General features: G+C 43.9%; 1 protein-coding gene across 2 annotated transcripts; it reads left to right on the forward strand.

The window, feature by feature from the left end:
* The first annotated feature begins 11,041 nt into the window (after positions 1–11,041).
* On the forward strand, positions 11,042–25,023 carry LOC110496364 (dysbindin). Of its 2 annotated transcripts, none has more exons than XM_021572224.3 (4): positions 11,042–11,411; positions 23,088–23,321; positions 24,338–24,472; positions 24,578–25,023. In XM_021572224.3, the coding sequence occupies exons 1-4, from the start codon at positions 11,366–11,368 to the stop codon at positions 24,820–24,822; spliced, it is 660 nt and encodes a 219-aa protein (XP_021427899.2). In that variant the 5' UTR covers positions 11,042–11,365; the 3' UTR covers positions 24,823–25,023. The 2 variants fall into 2 exon arrangements, with proteins under 2 accessions (XP_021427899.2, XP_021427896.2); XM_021572221.3 differs by having other exon boundaries at positions 11,051–11,411; positions 24,329–24,472.
* The last annotated feature ends 569 nt before the right edge of the window (positions 25,024–25,592 follow it).

Genomic DNA, 25,592 nt, shown 5'->3' on the forward strand with positions numbered 1-25,592 from the left:
GGGTTCAGTTGAAAAAGAGACGTAAATCTCAATGTGACTAAATAAAAGAGGTGGGCATGGGCCCCATCAAAGAGGTGGGCATGGGCCCCATCGAAGAGGTCGAAGAGGTGGGCATGGGCCCCATCAAAGAGGTCGAAGAGGTGGGCATGGGCCCCATCAAGAGGTCGAAGAGGTGGGCATGGGCCCCATCAAGAGGTCGAAGAGGTGGGCATGGGCCCCATCAAAGATGTCGAAGAGGTGGGCATGGGCCCCAACAAAGATGTCGAAGAGGTGGGCATGGGTCCCATCAAAAATGTGGACATCAGAGAGAGGGAGGCAGTTATGTCTAATAAAGTCGTGGCCATCGTCGTTGACCATGTATCCAGCGGCTTTACCATGGTGGAGGCTGACACATTAGTTCACCCCAATCTGAAAAGATCAACTGTCAATTCCATCATGAGAACATTTCGCCAAGTAAAATGGTAAGTCTGCAGGATGTGCGCTATGCTTTACCATTACATTTACAAGAAATGACATATTGTAATGCAAGTAAATTCACAAAACATGTTACAGTATACTGATACTCTGTTCTACCTTCAGAATTGACAGAAGATCAACAACAATCGCCCACATTTTGAAGGGACACCAGGTGTCTATGAAAAGTATTTACCTGGTGCCTTTTGTGAGAACCAGCGACCGGGTGAAACAACTGCGGGCCGAGTATGTTCCGGTACAGCACTATATACTGTATTACTGTTACTGTTTGATACACATTCTACTTCACAATATCATATTGGAACTGTACTGTAAAAAATAACTAACCAACATATGTTTTTAAAGGGTGATGTTGCTTGATGCTGCTGTGAACCATCACAAGTATATATTTTTAGATGAAGCGGGCTTCAACCTGGCCAAAACTTGGTGCCGTAGGCGGAATCTCGTCGGCTAATGGGCGACCGTCCAAGTGCCTGGAAAACGTGGGGGAAACATCTCCATGTGCACATACAGTTTCTCTTATTATGTTAGCACAGCTGAAAACTTTGCCCCATAAAGAAGCAATGAAACTGGCCTTCTTTAGACTAGTTGAGTATCTGGAGCATCAGCATTTGTGGGCTCGATTACAGGCTCAAAATTGCCAGAAACAAAGGACTTCCTTCTGAAACTCGTCAGTCTATTGTTGTTCTGAGATAAGAAGGCTATTCCATGCGAGAAATTATCAAGAAACTGAAGATCTCGTATAACGCTGTGTACTACTCCCTTCACAGAACAGGGCAAACTGGTTCTAACAGAATAGAAAGAGGAGTGGGAGGCCCAGGTGCACAACTGAGCAAGAGGACAAGTACATTAGAGTGTCTAGTTTGAGAAACAGACGCCTCACAAGTCCTCAACTGGCAGCTTCATTAAATACTACCCCGCAAAACACAAGTCTCAACGTCAAATCAAATCAAATTTTATTTGTCACATACACATGGTTAGCAGATGTTAATGCAAGTGTAGCGAAATGCTTGTGCTTCTAGTTCCGACAATGCAGTAATAACAAGTAATCTAACTAACAATTCCAAAACTACTGTCTTGTACACAGTGTAAGGGGATAAAGAATATGTACATAAGGATATATGAATGAGTGATGGTACAGAGCAGCATAGGCAAGATACAGTAGATGGTATCGAGTACAGTATGTACAAATGAGATGAGTATGTAAACAAAGTGGCATAGTTTAAAGTGGCTAGTGATATATTTACATCATTTCCCATCAATTCCCATTATTAAAGTGGCTGGAGTTGAGTCAGTGTCAGTGTGTTGGCAGCAGCCACTCAGTGTTAGTGGTGGCTGTTTAACAGTCTGATGGCCTTGAGATAGAAGCTGTTTTTCAGTCTCTCGGTCCCAGCTTTGATGCACCTGTACTGACCTCGCCTTCTGGATGATAGCGGGGTGAACAGGCAGTGGCTCGGGTGGTTGATGTCCTTGATGATCTTTATAGCATTCCTGTGACATCGGGTGGTGTAGGTGTCCTGGAGGGCAGGTAGTTTGCCCCCGGTGATGCGTTGTGCAGACCTCACTACCCTCTGGAGAGCCTTACGGTTGAAGTCCACAATCATCTCCTTAGTTTTGTTGACGTTGAGTGTGAGGTTATTTTCCTGACACCACACTCCGAGGGCCCTCACCTCCTCCCTGTAGGCCGTCTCGTCGTTGTTGGTAATCAAGCCTACCACTGTTGTGTCGTCCGCAAACTTGATGATTGAGTTGGAGGCGTGCGTGGCCACGCAGTCGTGGGTGAACAGGGAGTACAGGAGAGGGCTCAGAACGCACCCTTGTGGGGCCCCAGTGTTGAGGATCAGCGGGGAGGAGATGTTGTTGCCTACCCTCACCACCTGGGGGCGGCCCGTCAGGAAGTCCAGTACCCAGTTGCACAGGGCGGGGTCGAGACCCAGGGTCTCGAGCTTGATGACGAGCTTGGAGGGTACTATGGTGTTGAATGCCGAGCTGTAGTCGATGAACAGCATTCTCACATAGGTATTCCTCTTGTCCAGATGGGTTAGGGCAGTGTGCAGTGTGGTTGAGATTGCATCGTCTGTGGACCTATTTGGGCGGTAAGCAAATTGGAGTGGGTCTAGGGTGTCAAGTAGGGTGGAGGTGATATGGTCCTTGACTAGTCTCTCAAAGCACTTCATGATGACGGATGTGAGTGCTACGGGGCGGTAGTCGTTTAGCTCAGTTACCTTAGCTTTCTTGGGAACAGGAACAATGGTGGCCCTCTTGAAGCATGTGGGAACAGCAGACTGGTATAGGGATTGATTGAATATGTCCGTAAACACACCGGCCAGCTGGTCTGCGCATGCTCTGAGGGCGCGGCTGGGGATGCCGTCTGGGCCTGCAGCCTTGTGAGGGTTAACACGTTTAAATGTCTTACTCACCTCGGCTGCAGTGAAGGAGAGACCGCATGTTTTCGTTGCAGGCCATGTCAGTGGCACTGTATTGTCCTCAAAGCGGGCAAAAAAGTTATTTAGTCTGCCTGGGAGCAAGACATCCTGGTCCGTGACTGGGCTGGATTTCTTCCTGTAGTCCGTGATTGACTGTAGACCCTGCCACATGCCTCTTGTGTCTGAGCCGTTGAATTGAGATTCTACTTTGTCTCTGTACTGGCGCTTAGCTTGTTTGATAGCCTTGCGGAGGGAATAGCTGCACTGTTTGTATTCGGTCATGTTACCAGACACCTTGCCCTGATTAAAAGCAGTGGTTTGCGCTTTCAGTTTCACACGAATGCTGCCATCAATCCACGGTTTCTGGTTAGGGAATGTTTTAATCGTTGCTATGGGAACGACATCTTCAACGCACGTTCTAATGAACTCGCACACCGAATCAGCGTATTCGTCAATGTTGTTATCTGACGCAATACGAAACATCTCCCAGTCCACGTGATGGAAGCAGTCTTGGAGTGTGGAGTCAGCTTGGTCGGACCAGCGTTGGACAGACCTCAGCGTGGGAGCCTCTTGTTTTAGTTTCTGTCTGTAGGCAGGGATCAACAAAATGGAGTCGTGGTCAGCTTTTCCGAAAGGGGGGCGGGGCAGGGCCTTATATGCGTCGCGGAAGTTAGAGTAACAATGATCCAAGGTCTTTCCACCCCTGGTTGCGCAATCAATATGCTGATAAAATTTAGGGAGTCTTGTTTTCAGATTAGCCTTGTTAAAATCCCCAGCTACAATGAATGCAGCCTCCGGATAAATCGTTTCCAGTTTGCAGAGAGTTAAATAAAGTTCGTTCAGAGCCATCGATGTGTCTGCTTGGGGGGGATATATACGGCTGTGATTATAATCGAAGAGAATTCTCTTGGTAGATAATGCGGTCTACATTTGATTGTGAGGAATTCTAAATCAGGTGAACAGAAGGATTTGAGTTCCTGTATGTTTCTTTCATCACACCATGTCACGTTGGCCATGAGGCATACGCCCCCGCCCCTCTTCTTACCAAAAAGATGTTTGTTTCTGTCAGCGCGATGCGTGGAGAAACCCGTTGGCTGCACCGCTTCGGATAGAGTCTCTCCAGTGAGCCATGTTTCAGTGAAGCAAAGGACGTTACAGTCTCTGATGTCCCTCTGGAATGCTACCCTTGCTCGGATTTCATCAACCTTGTTGTCAAGAGACTGGACATTGGCAAGAAGAATGCTAGGGAGTGGTGCACGGTGTGCCCGTCTCCGGAGTCTGACCAGAAGACCGCCTCGTTTCCCTCTCTTTCGGAGTCGTTTTTTTGGGTCGCTGCATAGGATCCACTCCGTTGTCCTGTTTGTAAGGCAGAACACAGGATCCGCGTCGCGAAAAACATATTCTTGGTCGTACTGATGGTGAGTTGACGCTGATCTTATATTCAGTAGTTCTTCTCGACTGTATGTAATGAAACCTAAGATGACCTGGGGTACTAATGTAAGAAATAACACTTAAAAAAACAAAAAACTGCATAGTTTCCTAGGAACGCGAAGCGAGGCGGCCATCTCTGTCGGCGCCGGCGCCGGAAGTAGACCTTGAAGTAGTGGTTCCCCTTGCTCTGCAAGTGCCGTGGCTTTTGTGGAGCGATGGGTAACGATGCTTCGTGGGTGACTGTTGTTGATTTGTGCAGAGGGTCCCTGGTTCGCGCCCGGGTATGGGCGAGGGGGCGGTCTAAAGTTATACTGTTACATAAGGGCTAATTGAAACATGTAGCTTGCATTGTTTGCTATTGGATTAATTGGCAGTTAAAAATACTAAATTGAAAAGATATCATTATGTTGTGTTTTGGTGATTTAACCAATGTTCTCATTACATTTCACAATAAATGTATATTTTTAATCAATAAGTGTGTGGTGAGAGATGTTTACAATCCAAAGTAATGCATAATGACAGGTTTTGAAGGAAAGACAGGCTGCGTTACAAGTGTGACCAGTTTGAAGTTTTATACTAAGAGTTGTGAAAATGTATCACATACTTGTGAAAATAGTACCAAAGCAATTTTAAAAACTATATGCCCTGACTTTTCACTGTAGTTTTTACATTTTGTATCATGTTAAATATTAGCCCCTATTGGTAGCCACCGTTAGTTATACCCACATACTATACATTTATAACTGTCAATTTAATGTTAGTTTCCTTACATTTTGCATCATTCCAATATATCTTTAGTTTACATTCCTTTCCTCTGTCATGCTCATGTGGTTGTTCCTGAGGATTGCTAGCAATAGTCAGGGTTGGATTACTGAACCAGGGTCCCCCAATCCAAAAACATATTTGGAAATTGGGGTGCCCCCAGATAGAATATGATTACAAAATGTGTAGAATTGCAGGAAATTAGCTTTAAAACTTCAAAAATGTCTCTCGGCCTCATGGCAAAATGTGAAGAAAAGCATGAGATGAGCTATAACTCCCCTCCCTCTCTCTCCCGAGCTTACGCTCGCCTCCAGCACACATGCACTGTTGGGGTGAGTGACTCTGAACTTACAATGGCTAGCCCCAAGTCGTTATATATTTGAAAAAATTATTGTGCATTTTGATATTTTCATCATGACACCTGCATGCTTTGTTGACCACTAACTTTCTTTACCCAACCGTGGGACAGACCATGTTTGTTTCACAGGTTTCACAGACTTTTGGCCTCCCATTCCATTCTAGGCACCTCTAACCGGCTTTGTATTCATGTTACCTGATGAAATTGCTGTACAATATGATATTGTTGCTGTCTAATGCACATTCAGATGTCATAAATCAGCACTGCAGAGCTCTCCCTGTACTATGCCGTGCCTTGATTGTGTTACTGTTGATGATATCTCGAAATGTGCATGCACACCCTGTCCCATCTACTGCTGCTAGCCCCAATTCTGACTTGTGCTCTGATATCTGCTTTACTGATTTCTCCAATCCAGATGTGTTGGTCATTACTGAGACGTGGTTAAGGAAGAGTGTTTTGAATACTGATGTTAACCTTTCTGGTTATAACCTTTTTCGGCAAGACAGATCTTCTAAAGGTGGGGGAGTGGCAATCTTTACCAAGGATCACCATCAGTGCTCGGTTGTCTCCACCAAGTCTGTCCCCAAACAATTTGATTTGCTGGTTTTAAGTATTAACATTTCAAATAGCTCTTTGCTGACCGTTGCTGGGTGCTATCGTCCTCTATCAGCACCGGCCTGTACCCTACCTGCCCTAAGCTCTCTCCTGGCCCTTGACACCAAGTCTGAATTTGTCCTGCTAGGTGAACTAGAACTGGGACATGCTTAAACCACCTGACTAAGTCCTAAAGCAATGGGCCTCCCTTGATCTTTCTCAGATTATTACCAATCCCACAAGGTATGACTCCAAACACCCAGAAAAAGCTACTCTAATTGATGTTATCCTCACATATAATCCTGATAGGTATCAGTCTGGTGTTTTCTGTAATGACCTTAAGTGATCACTGTTTTACTGCCTGTGTTCGTAATGGCTGCTCAGTGAAACGACCTGTCCTGATTTGTCATAGACGCTTGCTAAAATAATTTAATTAGCAAGCCTTCCTTCATGAACTGTCCTCTTTAAAATGGTACAGAATCAGCTTGAAGACACTTGGACCTTCTTTTTTGATGTTTTCAGTGGTATTGTTAATAAACACTCCCCCACTAAGAAAATGAGAATTAAAAACAGGTTCAGCCCCTGGTTCAACCATGATCTTGCAGAGTTACTCCACCTCAAGAATTGCATTTGGCTAAAGGCTCGGCATAAGCATACTGATGCTGGCTGGCTCTCGTTCAGGCAAATAAGAAACAAGTTCACTCAGGCTATCTGGAAGGCCAAAGTTAGTTACTTTAAGAAGCAGTTCTCTCTCTCTGTGGGTCTAACGCCAAGAAGTTCTGGAAAACGGTTAAAGACCTGGAGAATAAACCCTCGTCCTCACAGCTGCCCATGTCCCTTCAAGTTGATGATGTGGTTGTTACTGACAAGAAGCACATGGCTGAGCTCTTTAATCACCACTTCATTAAGTCAGGATTCCTATTTGACTCAGCCATGCCTCCTTGCCCTTCCAACATTTCCTCATCTCCCACCGCTTCTAATGTGACTATCCCCGATGCTTCTCCCTATTTTTCCCCTGCCCCGCTAAAAATGTTCTCCCTGCAGGCAGTCACTGCAGGCAGTCAGGAGATCCTGAAACTTGACCCCAAAAAGACGAAGAGAGACGAAGCAGTTACGGGGAGTAAAACATTTAATAAAGACGGACATAGAACGAGACAGGAACACCGTCAGCAAACTAATACTAAACTAATACTACTTTGAGGGAAGAGCGGGAGCAGACCTGACAGTACCCCCCTCCCTCTTGGGGCGCCTGACTGGCTTTCTTGATGTCGATAGTATTCTCTCTGGTATGCAATCTGGTTTCCACCCAGGTTATGGATGTGTCACTACAACCTTAAAGGCCCTCAATGTCCCCATTGCCCTTGATTCTGAGCAATGTTGTGCTGCTATTGGCCAAAGCTTTTGATACGGTAGACCGTTCCATTCTTGTGGGCCGGCTAAGGAGTATTGGTGTCTCTGAGGGGTCTTTGGCCTAGTTTGCTAACTACCTCTCTCAAAGAGTGCAGTGTATAAAGTCAGAAAATCTGCTGTCTCAGCTATTGCCTGTACCCCAAGGCTCAATCCTAGGCCCCACACTCTTCTCAATTTACATCAACAACATAGCTCAGGCAGTAGGAAGCTCTCTCATAGGAGGAGTAGAAGGCCCCTCCCCAGATGTTGTGTTAAATGCTCTACAACAAAGCTTTCTTTGTGCCCAACAAGCTTTCTCTACCCTTAACCTTGTTCTGAACACCTCCAAAACAAAGGTAATGTAGTTTGGTAAGAAGAATGCCCCTCTCCCCACAGGTGTGATTACTGCCTCTGACGGTTTACAGCTTGAGGTAGTCACCTCATACAAGTACTTAGGAGTATAGCTAGACAGTGCACTGTCCTTCTCTCAGCACATATCAAAGCTGCAGGCTAAAGTTAAATCTAGACTTGCTTTCCTCTATCGTAATCGCTCCTCTTTCACCCCAGCTGCCAAACTAACCCTGATTCAGATGACCATCCTACCCATGTTAGATTACGGAGACATAATTTATAGATCGATAGGTAAGGGTGCTCTCGAGCGGCTCGATGTTCTTTACCATTCGGCCATCAGATTTGCCACCAATGCTCCTTATAGGACACATCATTGCGCTCTATACTCCTCTGTAAACTGGTCATCTCTGTATACCCGTCGCAAGACCCACTGGTTGATGCTTATTTATAAAACCCTCTTAGGCCCCACTCCCCCCATCTGAGATATCTACTTCAGCCCTCATCCTCCACATACAACACCCGTTCTACCAGTCACATTCTGTTAAAAGTCCCCAAAGCACACACATCCTTGGGTCGCTTGTCTTTTCAGTTCGCTGCAGGTTGCGACTGGAACTAGCTGCAGACACTCGAACTGGACAGCTTTATCTCAATCTCTTCATTCAAAGACTCAATCATGGACACACTTACTGACAGTTGTGGCTGCTGTGTGTGATGTATTGCTGTCTCTACCTTCTTGCCCTTTGTGCTGTTGTCTGTGCCCAATAATGTTTGTACTATGTTTTGTGCTGCTACCATGTTGTTGTCATGTTGTGTTGCTACCATGCTGTGATGTCATGTGTTGCTGCCTTGCCATGTTGTTGTCTTAGGTCTCTCTTTATGTAGTGATGTGTGTTTTGTCTTATATTTCTATGTTATATATTTTTTTTTATTATAATTTTTTATCTCTTTTGGTAGGCCGTCATTGTAAATAAGAATTTGTTCTTAACTGACTTGCCTAGTTAAATAAAGGTTAAATAAAAAATTAAAACATTTCATAAATAAAACAACAACAAAACATCTCTGCAACATGGCACAATGTGTTGAAATGCAGGAGGTTGGCTGATCACGCCTGCAGAGCCCGTTATGCATCTGCATAAGGTACAGTACCAATCAAAAGTTTGGACACACCTTCACCTACATTCCATGTTTTTTATTTTTTATTTAAACTATTTTCTATATTGTAGAATAATAGCGAATACATCAAACTATGAAATAATACACATGGAATCATGTAGAAACCAAAAAAGAGTTAATCAAATCTAAATATATTTGATATTTTTCAAAGTAGCCACCCTTTGCCTCGATGACAGCTTTGCACACTCTTAGCATTCTCTCAACCAGCTTCATGAGGTAGTCACCTGGAATGCATTTCAATTAACAGGTGCGCCTTGTGGAATTTCTTTCCTTCTCAATGTGTTGATTTGTGACAAGATAGGGGTGGTATTCAGAAGATAGCCCTACTTGGTAAAAGACAAAGTCCATATTATTGCAAGAACAGCTCAAATAAGCAAAGAGAAACGACAGTCCATTGTTACTTTGTTCAATCCGGAAAATTTGTCAAAAACCATCAAGCACTATGATGAAACTGGCTCTCATGAGGCCCACCACAGGAAAGGAAGACCCAGAGTTACCTTTGCTGCAGAGGATATGTTCATTAGAGTTACCAGCCTTAGAAATTGCAGCCCAAATAAATGCTTCACAGAGTTCAAGAAACAGACACATCTCAACATCATCTGTTCAGAGGAGTCTGCATGAATTAGGCCTTCATGGTCGAATTGTAGCAAAGAAACCACTACTAAAGGACACCAATAAGAAGAAGAGACTTGCTTGTGCCAAGAAACAGAAGCAATGGACATTTGAGCGGTGGAAATCTGTCCTTTGGTCTGATGAGTCCAAATTTGAGATCTTTGGTTTCAACCGCTATGTCTTTGTGAGACGCAGAGTAGGTGAACGGATGATCTCCGCATGTGTAGTTCACACCATGAAGCATGGAGGAGGAGGTGTGATGGTGTGTGGGTGCTTTGCTGGTGACACTGTCAGTGATTTATTTAGAATTCAAGGCACTTTTAACCAGCATGACTACCACAGCATTCTGCAGCAATATCCCATCCCTCCTGGTTTGCACTTAGTGGGACTATCATTTGTTTTTCAACAGGACAATGACCCAACACATCTGCAGGCTGTGTAAGAGCTATTTGACCAAGAAAAGGAGTGATGGAGTGCTGCATCAGATGACCTGGCCTCCACAATCACCCGATCTCAACCCAATTGAGATGGTTTCAGATGAGCAGGACCACAGAGTGAAGGAAAAGCAGCCAACAAGTGCTCCGCATATGTGGGAACTCCTTCAAGACTGTTGGAAAAGCATTCCAGGTGAAGCTGGTTGAGAGCATGCCAAGAATGTGCAAATCTGTCATCAAGGAAAAGGGTGTCAACTTTGAAGAATCTAAAATCTAAAATATATTTTTTGGGTTACTACATGATATATGTGTTATGTGTGTTATTTCATTGTTTTGATATCTTCACTATTATAGTAACAATATATAGTATATATAGTAGCAATAAAGAAAAACCCTTGAATGAGTAGGTGTGTCCAAACGTTTGACTGGTTCTGTAAGTCTGAAAACCAACTACTGAGAAGTGCGTAGGAAATAAAAGGCGTACATTTCCTAAATCTGAATTGGGCCCTAAGAGAAGAGGGAGGAGAGAAGAAGAGGGGCTGATTTTTGTTATGATGTTCAGCCTTATTGGATTTGGATTATTGTCCAGACAGATGTAAATGATAACAACACATCATATCAGAGGTTATCTTACTCCTCCTCGCTCTGTCTTACATGTGCACAAATGCACACACTCACACTTTTTGCCTCTCTTTGCTTCTCCCGGCTCTTATCGGAGCTCTATGACTGTGGCTCTTAGCCATGTGATTGGTACATTCCCAGCTCTTAGCCATGTGATTGGTACATTCCCAGCTCTTAGCCATGTGATTGGTACATTCCCAGCTCTTAGCCATGTGATTGGTACATTCCCAGCTCTTAGCTGTGTGATTGGTACATTCACAGCTCTTAGCTGAGTGACTGGTACATTCCCAGCTCCTAATCATGTGATTGGTCAATCCCCAGCTCCCAGCCATGTGATTGATACATTCCCAGCTCCTAGCCTTGTGATTGGTCCATTCCCAACTCCTAGCCGTGAGATTGGTCCATCCCCAGCTCCTAGCCGTGCTGAAGCCTCTCTGTCTCCACAGCCAGACCATTCAGCCTGCAGGCAGCAGCTCGACCCTTTCAGACAGCCAGCGTGGGGGAGAACGTTGCTGCCGTACTCCTGTGTGTGAGAGTGTGTGTGTATAATACTGTATATGTGCATGACTGTGTGTGTGAGATAGTGGTTTAAGCAGCCTCTTAGGATGAGCGCAGAGGGAGACAGACGGTGCTGCGATTGAGAGTTGGTAACATCGCCTCTCTTTGCCGCCTCACCCTGTCCACAGCCCATCCTGCCCTCCTCTCCCTTTCCTCTGGCTCTGATCTACAACACCACTGGGATGTCTTCTTCTCCAGGATCCATGGACGGCAGCCAGAGGAATAGCTGTAGGTACCCACCATAGATATACGTACAGTATATATGCATATAATACAGCGCTAGAATTCTATTTCTATGGTACTGACACCCGCTTGTATTGGTTTATTTCTTGATTGTTTTCTGTTTGTGTCATAATGTCTACATGCTAATGTATGGTGGAATCGCAGATGTTGATCCATGCATGATTATTAGATAGTTGTAATATTTGTAGATATGCTTCTTCTTTTTCCTGGTAGCCTTTTTTTATCTGGTTTTATTTTCTTTTTTTGATAATAACTTTGATAATGGTCACAGTTGTCACAAAAATGTAGTAATTTGTTGGTGGCAGTAGATGAATCTTTAAATGGGTTGGATGTAGATTCAAACGTATGGATTTAGTTTCAAGCGTGCACGGAATTCATATCAACATTATTTGATGTCAAACATTTGGAGTGAAGAGGATAAGATGCAAGCCTTCAACCACAACTGAACACACAGTAATACTAAGATACATATGTTATTGATGAATAACAAAACGTCTGGGATGGAAATTATTGGTGCTGTAACTACCAGTGATTGATGGGTGATGTGACTTATTGTGTCAGCTCAGTGTGGGCGTGTGCGCACACACACACACACACACACAGGAGATGAGAGAATGAAAGCTTTTTATTGCTTTCATTATTATTGAACCCCCCACATCCCTTCTCCTTCTGCCCTTCCTTCTGCCCTTCCATCTATCCATCCATCCATCCCCCTCCTCCACCACTCCCTCCTCCCTATCCCTTTCCATCCACCCATCCATCCCCCTCCTCCACCACTCCCTCCTCCCTATCCCTTTCCATCCACCCATCCATCCCCCTCCTCCACCACTCCCTCCTCCACCTCTCCACCACCATGTTCAACTCCCTCCTCCCTATCCCCTTCCATCCATCCATCCATCCACCCATCCATCCATCCATCCCCTTTGTATGTCTCAGAACATTCATGTTCCATGGTCTGTTAACACAGCCACACATTTTGAAAGCAGAATATTGGATGGTTTCGATGGAATGGTTTGACAGTGTTTAAGAAAGAGATGTGACAGGACAAGAAAGAGATGGGACAGGACAGAGCTAAGAAAGGACAGGACAGGAAAAAGATGGGACAGGACATGAAAAAGATGGGACAGGACGGAGGTAGGACAGGACAGGAAAAAGATGGGACAGGACAGAGATAGGACAGGGCAGTATAGAACAGGACAGGAAGAAAGGACAGGACATTGAACATTGGTCTCTGTAATCTATTGAAAAGCTTCATAATAACAGTGCTGTAGAGGAGAGGGAACATTAGCTGGTGGCTCTGAATAGCCCACTATGATGAAAGCCAGAGGGAACCAACAACATTAGCAAAGCCAAAGAGAGAAAATGAAAGAAGAAGCAACTGCATATTGAAGGAATTAAAGGTTGCCCCCAAAGCATTGTTTACAGTGTGGTTGTGTGTGCATGTGGCATGTGCGCTTGTGTGTATGTGTGTGGTTTGGTTCTTACTATCCTTGTTGGTATCAGAAGTCCTCACAAGGCTAGTAAAACGAGGAAATGTTATGTAATGAGTTACTGCAGTCTGGAGTATTTTAGCCTATTTGACAGATGTTGGCACACCTGACGAATGGCATGATGCCTATACTGGGTTGGCACGATGTCTACACTGGGTTAGGGTTAGAGATGTATACTGTACACTGGGTTAGTCTTGGTTAACTCAGAAATAAAGTCCCACGTCCCACAAATAAAGTCCCATTGGCCAGCTGCTTGATTAAGTTCTGGGTACATACGTGTGAAGAGAAGAGATGAAAAGATGCTAGAACGAGGAGCAGAACTGTAGCTCCACCCTCTCTCTTTGCAGGTTAATGTCCCCTCCCCTTACGAAATTCGAAAGATACCAACACCTGCAAAATAGTGATTTTTCCAAATAACCAGTGACAACCAAAAAAAAGAAAAAAAACTATTGCTTCTCGTTATCCCACGCATCCCGTTCCTTCCCGATAGATTCTATGGTACCAGTTATGCATACATACAGTTGAAGTCGGAAGTTTACATACACTTAGGATGGAGTCATTAAAACTAATTTTTCAACCACTCCACAAATGTCTTGTTAACAAACTATAGTATTGGCAAGTCGGTTAGGACATCTACGTTGTGCATGACACGAGTAATCTTTCCAACAATTGTTTCTGGACAGATTATTTCACATTCACTGTATCACAATTCCAGTGGGTCAGAAGTTTACATATACTAAGTTGACTGTGCCTTTAAACAGCTTGGAAAATTCCAGAAAATGATGTCATGGCTTTAGAAGCTTCTGATAGGCTAATTGATATCATTTGAGTCAACTGGAAGTGTACCTGTGGATGTATTTCAAGGCCTACCTTCAAACTCAGTGCCTCTTTGCTTGACATCATGGGAAAATCTAAAGAAATCAGCCAAGACCTCGAAAAAATAATTGTAGACCTCCACAAGTCTGGTTCATCCTTGGGAGCAATTTCCAAATGCCTGAAGGTACCACGTTCATCTATATGCAAGCTGGAGGAAACAGGTACAAAACTATCTATATCCACAGTAAAACAAGTCCTATATCGACATAACCTGAAAGGCCGCTCAGCAAGGAAGAAGCCACTGCTCCAAAACTGACATAAAAAAGCCAGACTACAGTTTGCAACTGCACATGGGGACAAAGATCGTACTTTTTGGAGAAATGTCCTCTGGTCTGATGAAACAAAAATAATACTGTTTGACCATAATGACCATCGTTAAGTTTTGAGGAAAAAGGTGGAGGCTTGCAAGCCGTGAATCACGGTTGGGATGAGGGTGCTTTGCTGCAGGAGGTACTGATGCACTTCACAAAATAGATGGCATCACGAAGAAGGACGATTATGTGGATATATTGAAGCAACATCTCAAGACATCAGTCAGGAAGTTAAAGCTTGGTCGCAAATGGGTCTTCCAAATGGACAATGACCCCAAGCATTCTCCCAAAGTTCTGGCAAAATGCTTAAGAACAACAATGTCAAGGTATTGGAGTGGCCATCACAAAGCCCTGACCTCAATCCCATAGAAAATCTGTGGGCAGAACTAAAAAGGCGTGTGTGAGCAAGGAGGCCTACAAACCTGACTCGGTTACACCCGCTCTGTTAGAAGGAATGGGCCAAAATTCACACAACTAATCGTGGGAAGCTTGTGGAAGGCTACCCGAAACATTTGACCCAAGTTAAAAAAAATTAAAGGCAATGCTACCAAATACTAATTGAGTGCATGTAAACTTCTGACCCACTGGGAATGTGATGAAATAAATAAAAGCTGAAAGAAATAATTCCCTCTACTATTATTCCACATTCTTAAAACAAAGTGGTGATCCTAACTGACCGAAGACAGGGAATTTTTACTCTGATTAAATGTCAGGAATTGTGAAAAACTGAGTTTAAATGTATTTGGCTCAGGTGTTTGTAAACTTCCGACTTCAACTGTATATCTGTACACGAGAGATGAACACTGGGATGACATGACATAATCTTATCTATCATTGATAATCTTCTAAAAGACTGTTGTAGAACCATATTGCCTCTTCCTTCGACAGGGCTCTCCAGAGATGATTTAGCATAACTTGTGTGTGAGTTTTTTTTCCAGTAAAACACCATCTGAAATGGTGATACTGCAAGGTATGGACTATTCATATACAGAGAAGCTCTAATCTACTGTCTGCTTGGTTAGGGAGGAGACTCACACAGAGGCTGAGGCTTGACACACTGCTCTCTTAACCAGCCGCGCCAATGAAAACTAGCGACCGTATCAGCATGCATGCACCCAGCCTGCCACAGGAGTCGTTCGAGTAAGGACTTCACAGCCGGCCAAACCCTCCCCTAACCTGGACAATTGTGCACTGCCACATGGGTCTCCCGGTCACAGCCGGCAGTGACACAGCCCAGGATCGAACCCGGGTTTGTAGTGACACCTCAATAACTGTGATGCAGTGCATTAGGCCACTGCGCCACTAGGGAGGCCCTTACAAGCAGCCCAATTCTGATCTTTTTCACTAATTGATCTTTTGACCAATCAGTTTAGCTTTGGAAAAGATCTGATGTTAAATGTTCTTAGTGGACAAAAATATCAGAATTGGGCTGCCTGTGTAAACGCAGCCAGATAGGTATTGGGTCAGTAAGGAAGGATCAAACGAAATCAAATGTGTCACATGCTTCATAAACAATAGGTATAAACTAACAGTGAAATGCTTACTTAGGAGAAGGTGACACATTGGAATGTGTTGCAGTGCAAGGAGTTTTAACAGACTAAGAAGTTGGAAACAGTGGAATATTACCAGTGGTATACTGTGTGGTACTACTTTGTACTGGTTGCTTGGTTACTTGCTGATTTGGCAGTGATGTTCCCTACTCATGGTTCTCTCTCCCACTCAGGGTTAGTGCTGATTGTCCATCGGGCTTGAGAATGCTGCAAGAAGGAGGAGGAGAAGATGGAGGAGGAAGAGGTCCATCTTGCACAATCTATTCATTGTCCATAAATGTGTTTAAAATAGGAGTAACTATGAGATAAACCATCACTGGAGGCTATGAAAATATATGTGTTGGTCACAGAAATAAGCCACCATTGGTTTACAGTTGCCTCTGGTTTAAATTAGTTTGCTGACATAGAACACTGACAGGTCCAGCAATGAAGTGAGTAAGCGGTTGAAAATGAACATTAGATAGTTTAATGGCAGTGAATGCTTAGTGCTCTAATAGATATAGTGCTTGGTAGATATAATGCTTGTTGCTCTAATAGACATAGTTCTTGGTAGATATAATGCTTAGTGCTCTAATAGATATAGTGCTTGGTAGATATAATGCTTGTTGCTCTAATAGATATAGTTATTGGTAGATATAATGCTTATTGCTCTAATAGACATAGTTCTTGGTAGATATAATGGTTAGTGTTCTAATATATATAGTATTTGGTAGATATATAGTGAGGGAAAAAAGTATTTGATCCCCAGCTGATTTCGTGTGTTTGCCCACTGATAAAGAAATTATCCGTCTATAATTTTAATGGTAGGTTTATTTGAACAGTGAGAGACAGAATAACAACAACAAAATCCAGAAAAACGCATGTCAAAATTGTTATAAATTGATTAGCATTTTAATGAGGGAAATATGTATTTGACCCCTCTGCAAAACATGACTTAGTCCTTGGTGGCAAAACCCTTGTTGGCAATCACAGAGGTCAGACGTTTCTTGTAGTTGGCCACCAGGTTTGCACACATCTCAGGAGGGATTTTGTCCCACTCCTCTTTGCAGATCTTCTCCAAGTCATTAAGGTTTCGAGGCTGACGTTTGGCAACTCAAAACTTCAGCTGGCTAGGCCACTCCAGATCCTCAATGTGCTTCTTCTTGAGCCACTCCTTTGTTGCCTTGGCCATGTGTTTTGGGTCATTGTCATGCTGGAATACCCATTCACGACCCATTTTCAATGCCCTGGCTGAGGGAAGGAGGTTCTCACCCAAGATCTGACGTACATGGCCCCGTCCATCATCCCTTTGATGCGGTGAAGTTGTCCTGTACCCTTAGCAGAAAAACACCCCCAAAGTATAATGTTTTCACCTCCATGTTTGACGGTGGGGATGGTGTTCTTGGGGTCATAGGCAGCATTCCTCCTCCTCCAAACACGGCGAGTTGAGTTGATGCCAAAGAGCTCCATTTTGGTCTCATCTGACCACAACACTTACACCCAGTTGTCCTCTGAAACATTCAGATGTTCATTGGCAAACTTCAGACGGGAATGTATATGATCTTTCTTGAGCAGGGGGTCCTTGTGTGCGCTGCAGGATTTCAGTCCTTCAGGGCGTAGTGTGTTACCAATTGTTTTCTTGGTGACTATGGTCCCAGTTGCCTTGAAATCATTGACAAGATCCTCCCGTGTAGTTCTGGGCTGATTCCTCACCGTTCTCATGATCATTGTAACTCCACGAGGTGAGATCTTGCATGGAGCCCCAGGCCGAGGGAGATTGACAGTTCTTTTGTGTTTCTTCCATTTGCGAATAATCGCACCAACTGTTGTCACCTTCTCACCAAGCTGCTTGGCGATGGCCTTGTAGCCCATTCCAGCCTTGTGTAGGTCTACAATCTTGTCCCTGACATCCTTGGAGAGCTCTTTGGTCTTGGCCATGGTGGAGAGTTTGGAATCTGATTGATTGATTGCTTCTGTGGACAGGTGTCTTTTATACAGGTAACAATCTGAGATTAGGAGCAGTCCCTTTAAGAGGGTGCTCCTAATCTCAGCTCGTTACCTGTATAAAAGACACCTGGGAGCCAGAAATCTTTCTGATTGAGAGGGGGTCAAATACTTATTTCCCTCATTAAAATGCAAATCAATTTATAACATTTTTGACATGCATTTTTCTGGATTTTTTTGTTGTTATTCTGTCTCTCACTGTTCAAATAAACCTACAATTAAAATTATAGACTGATCATTTCTTTGTCAGTGGGCAAACGTACAAAATCAGCAGGGGATCAAATACTTTTCCCCCTCACTGTAAGGCTTATTGCTCTAATAGACCTAGTTCTTGGTAGATATAATGCTTGTTGCTTTAATAGATATAGTTATTGGTAGATATAACGGTTAGTGCTCTAATATATATAGTGTTTGGTGGATATAATGCTTAGTGCTCTAATAGAGTGTTGTTAATTTGACTCTGCCAGCTCTCTCTCTAGGATGTTGAGTGGGCCTGACAGCAGTAGAGTGACTCAGTTTGCCCCCAGGTTCCCACTCCTACGCTTTTCTTGTCTGCACAAACCAAAGTAGAATGCAGATAGCCTGGGCACTGTGTTCCCGTGAGTACTGTAGTGGAAACTCCTCTCTTTGTGTGTGTGTGTGTGTGTGTGTGTGTGTGTGTGTGTGTGTGTGTGTGTGTGTGTGTGTGTGTGTGTGTGTGTGTGTGTGTGTGTGTGTGTGTGTGTGTGTGTGTGTGTGTGTGTGTGTGTGTGTGTGTGTGTGTGTGTGTGTGTGTGTGTGTTTGTGTGTGTGTGTGTTTGCTTTGCCATAATCATCATAGCACATGTACGCTGGATGCAAATTAAGCTATTAAACAAAGCAAACAAAGACAGAGTGGTCTTGTCGTTCTGGCGCCCCCCTCACAGTCATTAATCAGTTCACTTTGTCATGAGGCGCTCGATACATAAATGTAATTAATCCTGTGTGCCAGACAAGCACAGATGAGCATGATGCTATCCCTAATCTTAACCCTAGCTTCATATCCACATCACAGTGTAACCCTAGCTTCAATCCTAACCCTAACCTTTAGCCTAATCCTAACCCTAGCTTAATGTCCACATCCCGGTCCAACCCTAACCATTGTCTCAACCACACCCCTAACACTAGCTTCATGTACACATCCCGGTTTAACCCTAACCCTTGTCTCAACCACAACTCTAACCCTACAGTAGCTTCATGCCCACATCCCAGTTTAACCCAAGCCTCAACCATGACCCTAACCTTAACCCAAGCTTTATGTCCACATCCCAGTTCAACTCCAGCCTAAATCACTAACCCTAACCCATACGAACTCTCCACTACTGCTTACTGATACTTTACTTCTAACTCTCCATTACTGCTTACTGATCCTTTACTTCTAACTCTCCACTACTGCTTACTGATCCTTTACTTCTAACTCTCCACTACTGCTTACTGATCCTTTACTTCTAACTCTCCACTACTGTTTACTGATCCTTTACTTCTAACTCTCCACTACTGCTTACTGATCCTTTACTTCTAACTCTCCACTACTGCTTACTGATCCTTTACTTCTAACTCGCCACTATTAACAGCGTAAGTTATTTTCATGTTGGCTACTACCTTGCTTTAAATCTGAACACTTGTGAGAAAGATACCTGCAATCTAAAAGTAACATTGCATAAATGCACTGCTACAACTGTCAAGAATGTGAGGTTCATCAGGCCACTGGTACATCTTCTTTTTAACCATGCATAACAAATTAGTTTCAGAGTAAACAATCCTTCCTTTGAGTTTATAAGAACCAAATGATATGCATTATTTATATGCATTTTTAAAAATCTAATAATAGACAATAATTTGAGCTGATGCGTTTCAGAAGAATAAGGGAGGGAAATTGACAGCATTGTTCTGTATTGTGTGTAATGTGTCCTCGTGAATGGTGTTTATTGCTAATCTGTTGTCTCTGTGGTGGGATGTGCTTGCGTTAGCCTACTTTCCAGTATTGGGCTGGACGAGACGGCTCGATTGTGTAGTCTGGCAACGCTCTAAATGGAGACCTGCAATCAGATAATGATGTCCAGTTTCACAGAGGCCCAGCCAAAACCCTCTCACAGAATACTAATATAAATTTACTGCTTATAGAGTGCCTTCGGAAAGTATTCAGACCCATTGACTTTTCCATATTTTTTACATTACAGCCTTATTCTAAAATTGATTACATTAATGTTTTCCCTCAATCTACACACAATACCCCATCATGACAAAGCGAAAACAGGTTTTTAGAAATGTTTGCAAATGTAAAAAAACGTTAAAAAACACATATTTAGATAAGTATTCAGACCGTTTGCTGTGAGACTCGAAATTAAGATCAGGTGCATCCTGTTTCCGTTGATCATCCTTGTTTCTACAACTTGATTGGAGTCCACTGGTGGTAAATGTAATTGATTGGACATGATTTGGAAAAGCACAAACCCGTTTATATAAGTTCCCACAGTTGACAGTGCATATCAGAGCAAAAACCAAGCCATGAGGTCAAAGGAATTGCCTGCAGAGCTCTGAGACCAGATTGTTTTGAGATACAGATCTGGGGAAGGGTACTCAAAAATGTCTGCCGCATTGAAGGTCCCCAAGAACACAGTGGCCTCCATTCTTAAATGGAAGAAGTTTGGAACCACCAAGACTCTTCCTAGAGCTACCCTCCTGGCCAAACTGAGAAGGGGAGAAAGGCCTTGGTCAGGGAGGTGACCAAGAACCCGATGGTCACTCTGACAGAGCTCCAGAGTCCCTTTGTGGAGATGGAAGAACCCAGAAGAACAAACATCTCTGCAGCACTCCACCAATCAGGCCTTTATGGTAGAGTGGCTAGACGGAAGCCACTCCTCAGTAAAAGGCACATGACAGCCCACTTGGAGTTTTCCAAAAGGCACCTAAAGACTCTCAGACATGAGAAACAAAATTCTCTGGTCTGATGAAACCAAAATTTAACTCCTTGGCCTGAATGCCAAGCATCACATCTGGAGGAAACCTGGCACCATCCCTACTGTGAAGCATGGTGGTGGCAGCATCATGCTGTGGGATGTTTTTCAGCGGCAGGGACTGGGAGACTAGTCAGGATCAAAGGAAAGATAAACGACGCAAAGAACAATGAGATCCTTGATGAAATTCTGCTCCAGAGCGCTCAGGACCTCAGACTGGGGCGAAGGTTCACCTTCCAGCAGGACAGCGACCCTAAGCACACAGCCAAGACAATGCAGGAGTGGCTTCGGGACAAGTCTCTGGATGTCTTTGAGTGGCCCAGTCAGAGCCCAGACTTGAACCTGATCGTACATCTCTGGAGAGACCTGAAAATAGCTGTGCTGCGACGCTCTCCAACCAACCTGACAGAGCTTCAGAGAATCTGCAGAGAAGATTGGGAGAAGCTACCCAAATACAGGTGTGCCAAGCTCGTAGCGTCACACCTACGACTTGAGGCTGTAATCTCTGCCAAAGATGCCTCAGCAAAGTACTGAGTAAAAGGTCTCAATACCTATGTAAATGTCATATTTCCGTTTTTTATTTATTTTTTAATACATTTGCAAACCTTTCTAAAAACCTGTTTTTTCTGTGTCATTATGGGGCATTGTGTGTAGATTGATGAGGGAAAAAAACAATTAAATACATTTTAGAATTAACTAAATGTGTAAAAATTCAAGGGGTCTGAATACTTTCCGAATGCACTGTGTGCTTTATAAGTGAACCTTGGTCATCCATTCTGATTACAACCCATTAAGAGTTGTTATGTAGTAATACCCACACACCTGTTTATTGGTATGGTTGGAACATGTTTGGATGAAATACTAATGTCTATAAATACAGATTTCTTCATCAGTCAACATGCAAATATTTGATTTGATAGCACATACATGAGCAATCAATCAAAAGTATTTATTAAGCCCTTTTTAAGCTCTGAAGGTGGCCAATCCTGTTCTGGCTGTGCCGGGGGGAGATTAGAAGAGTACATGGCCATTAAGGCCAGATCGTTCTTCAAGATGTTCAAATGTTCATAGGCAATAATCAGTGGTTGTAGAGGGTGCAACAACCTCAGGAGTAAATATCAGTTGGCTTTTCATAGCCGAGCATTCAGAGGTCGAGACAACAGGTGTGGTGTGGTGTAGAAAGAGAGAGAGAGAGAGAGAGAGAGAGAAAGAGAGAGAGTCAAAAACAGCAGGTCCGGGACATGATCCAATCATCTTGGCACAGTATATATGACTAATTTCATATTTACAACATGTGCAATTTTACTATGTCAAGTCGAGTTGAGACACATTCTACAGGGGCAGAATATCTTTATTTCTCAGGGTTAACAAAGTCAAAGCCAACTAACCACAGTAATGAAAACACACTGGAGTCCCTTAGGAACCCCACTACCTTTAATTCATCCTCAAAAAAAAGCACAACACAAACATACATATGCATGTACACAGGCACACAAACACACACATAAAAAAAAACCCACAGACACTCTGTACACACACACACACACCAACCACACTCAGCAACACACATTCAACGATAAAGAGTGGAAGGGCAACAGTGAGTGATGGAGAGAAAGAGGGGAAGCTATAGAAAGAAAGGGGGAGAGAGACTGGGGACAGCTGCTGATAATGGGGACGTCAACTGTACTCGCTCTCTTTCTCTCTGTTTCTCCCACTAGCCGTCCCAGTCTCTCTCTCCCTTTCGTGACTTTTCGTTCTTATATAACGGACTCTCCCCGTCTGAGAGAAACAGTTAGCTGAAGTGACACTGTGTCGTCTGAAATCTCCAGGCTCTGTCATCATCCAGACAGACAGAGATGGTCAGTAGGCTATGTCATCGTCCAGACACAGACAGTCAGTTTCTTTTCAAAGGCCCAAGCTCTAGGGCATCTGATATCACAGCATTTTGTATCAAATAATTTCATGCAACAGAGCTACAATAGTGCATATGGGATGCTGTACAGACCTGTAATCCACGCTAGTAACCACCTGTAATCAATGCCAGTAATCATTAATTGTTATTTAAGTTTAGCTGTTAAAAGCCCAGTGCAGGCAAAAATGTGATTTTCTTGTGTTTTATATATATTTCCACACTATGCGGTTGGAATAACACTGTGAAATTGAGAAAATTATGATAATGACCTTTCAATGTATGAGCTGTTTGCCTGTTTTGATGGGATGGAGTTTTGGCCTGCCTAGTGACTAGACCAATACAGACCAGGTACAAATATCTCTGCCAATAACAGCTAGTTTTCAGTTTTCCCCTCCCCACTCAGACCACTCCCAGAATGGCCTAGCAAAATTCTTGTTTGAGAAATTGTTCTGTTTCTTTTTGACAATTTTTATTGAAAAAAATAATAATCACAGAAATGTACTTCATTTTTACCCAGAAATGATGCTATTGAGATTTAAATGAAAATATCTCGGCCCTGTGTAGCGGATAAGGTGCCACCCCAGGTGAACGAAGCGGAGCCTGCCCAGGTTAAGTTAAAGGAGGCGGATCCTCCCCAGGTGAAGCCAAAGGAGATGGAGTCTAGCCAGTTTAAGCTGAAGGAGGTGGAGCCTGCCCTGGTGAATCTGAAGGAGAGGCAGAAGTTCTTTGAAGAGGCATTCCAGCAAGACATGGACCAGTACCAGTCCACCGGCTACCTGCAGATCAGTGAGAGGAGAGGTGAGAGTCCCTCCTTAACGCCTTATCTTAAATGGAAAAGTATGGTCACAGTGACAGATGGTGTGTGTATACTGGTGCATTTCCAATAAGGATTTACCCGTGTTTTACCCAAAAGGTTCACACTTTGTTTCGATCTACATGGGCCAGAATCTGGTTTACACTGGGCTATGGCTCCGGCAGACCCGCACCTTCTCAAAACAGATTTGAATTATCAAGACATTGTTGATTTTGCTCACCACAAGTCTTTAGTGTCACACTATTGATGGAACAAAACAGCTTACATTAAGATAAAACACTGGCGACTCACTGGTGTGGGGGTAAGTCTCATTGGAAAAGCACCGGTTGTGTGTGCGTGACTGCGTGGCTGGCTAGTAACAGTTCCCTCTCTCTTTACTCTGCCCCACCCTGCTGTCCTGCCCTGCTCTCCTCGTATCCTTGAGGTATGCCGCCTCAGCTGTCAACCATCCCTCACAGTGCACTGTGTGTTTGTAACACTGTTCCTGCAAGGTGATGAATCCAGGACAATGATTGAACACAGACGCAAAACTGGAATAACTTCAGACAGGATAGAACCATACAGACACCGCCTGGAATAATTTACGGCAGGATAGAACCCTAGACACCAGGCTGGAATCAATTTAGACAGGATAGAACCCTACAGATATCAACCTAGAACAATTTCAGGGTTTCTGGCAAGTCAGTGAGGATTGATTAAAACCATTTTTTCAGATGAAGATCAGCTCTTTTAATGGAACATGATTTCTTGAAGGTTGGGTTTGAATAATCTGAAGGTTTGAAGAATAGTCAGTTAGCTGGCATGCAAGATTCTGTTGCGGGTTCAAATATAAATATTTGCCGAAAGCAGTAAATGATTTTGGCTTTTTATTTGTTTGAGAGTTTTAAAACAAAAAGGCTTCAAGGCTCTTCCTGGACTCAGCCCCTTGCCGTTGCATTCTTGGTGAATTGCTGTATGCGTTGGTGACTAACACCTGTGTCTTGCTGCTCAGGGCCAATAGGCAGCTTTTCATCCATGGAGGTGAACGTAGACATGCTGGAGCAGATGGACCTGACGGACATGTCCGACCATGAGAGCCTTGACGTCTTCCTCCACTCTGGGGGAGAGGACAACAGCGTTGCCTCGCCCATGCTGGGTATGACACAGACACGCATATAAACAAACATGCACAGTAAACAGCAACTTAATACTTCGATTAGTTCTCGGGCACTGCACAAAACGTCCCTCCTCTGTCTCTCAGGTCCAGACGTGGAGTCGTTAACCACAGAGATCACACTGCAGGTTCCCACCCAAGCTGAGCTAAGACACACGCTCTCCTCCGCTGACAGGCAGGACACCAAGGCCAGGGAGGATGAAGGGGGTAGGGAGGACCACATCCACTGTACTGCCGGGGTGCAATCATACGAAACAGAGGTTCCCCCCAACACAGGCCTAGCAGGGAGGCCACTGCTCCAGCCACCCAGAAACCAGCCACTTAAACACTGAGGACAGCAGCTCACAGGCCACGTAAGGGCCAGGGTAGAAACGAAGACACTGAACGGCCCAAAACACTGCGAGGACTGGTTGCGATGTTCACTGTATTTTCATCCGTTTTGTAAAGAACTAATTCCATGTTGAACATTGTGGTTACAGTATTATTCCCCCCCACATCTCTTGACTTGGTAATAAACATTTCACCCCCTTGTACTGCCATTTCTCATACTGATCCCTTAGTGCCATTTCAGAATGAAATGAAATGGGAATAGAACGACAATGTTCCATAGTCCCGCTCCACTAGTCTGTTGATTTATAACCCAGCCTGAACCCTTTGAACACAGAGACCGCTAACCGGCGCCACCGCAGACGAGCGCTACGTACATTCCCGGTTTCTTTTCTTTACTAGAGGCCATTGCACACACCTGAATATGTTTTCAGAACACGATTATATCATACAGCTGCTTGAAGCGCCAGCACTGCCTGCTAATGGCTCACAGGTGTGGGTGATTGGCAGGTTATTGCAGAGTGAGAGGTGGACTAAGTACCCTCTCGGTCTGGTTGGGTCTTAACAGTGTTGGTTTGACACCTTTTTGTTATTACACCTTTTAGATATTTCCATTTTTTGCTATCACCATTTCAACTTAAATGGGTCTGGTAGGGCTGGCCGTCTAGAGTGGCAGGACAGAACTCGCCCTGGACCCTGGTAAGTACACTGTTTCCTGGGTACATTAAAGACATCTGTTCGCTTACCCTTGTTTGACACTGAATGCACACACTTG

The sequence above is a fragment of the Oncorhynchus mykiss genome, chromosome 18, assembly GCF_057628025.1.
Source record: "Oncorhynchus mykiss isolate SJ-2025 chromosome 18, ASM5762802v1, whole genome shotgun sequence".
In the NCBI taxonomy this organism is placed as follows: domain Eukaryota; kingdom Metazoa; phylum Chordata; class Actinopteri; order Salmoniformes; family Salmonidae; genus Oncorhynchus; species Oncorhynchus mykiss.

Bases quoted from the DNA above. Each gene is read 5' to 3' on its own strand.
- LOC110496364 (XM_021572221.3), top strand. From the start codon at position 11,366: ATGTCTTCTTCTCCAGGATCCATGGACGGCAGCCAGAGGAATAGCT. The intron at 23,322-24,328 runs GTGAGAGTCCCT...CTTGCTGCTCAG, and splicing joins GCAGATCAGTGAGAGGAGAG to GGCCAATAGGCAGCTTTTCA. The intron at 24,473-24,577 runs GTATGACACAGA...TCTGTCTCTCAG, and splicing joins CGTTGCCTCGCCCATGCTGG to GTCCAGACGTGGAGTCGTTA.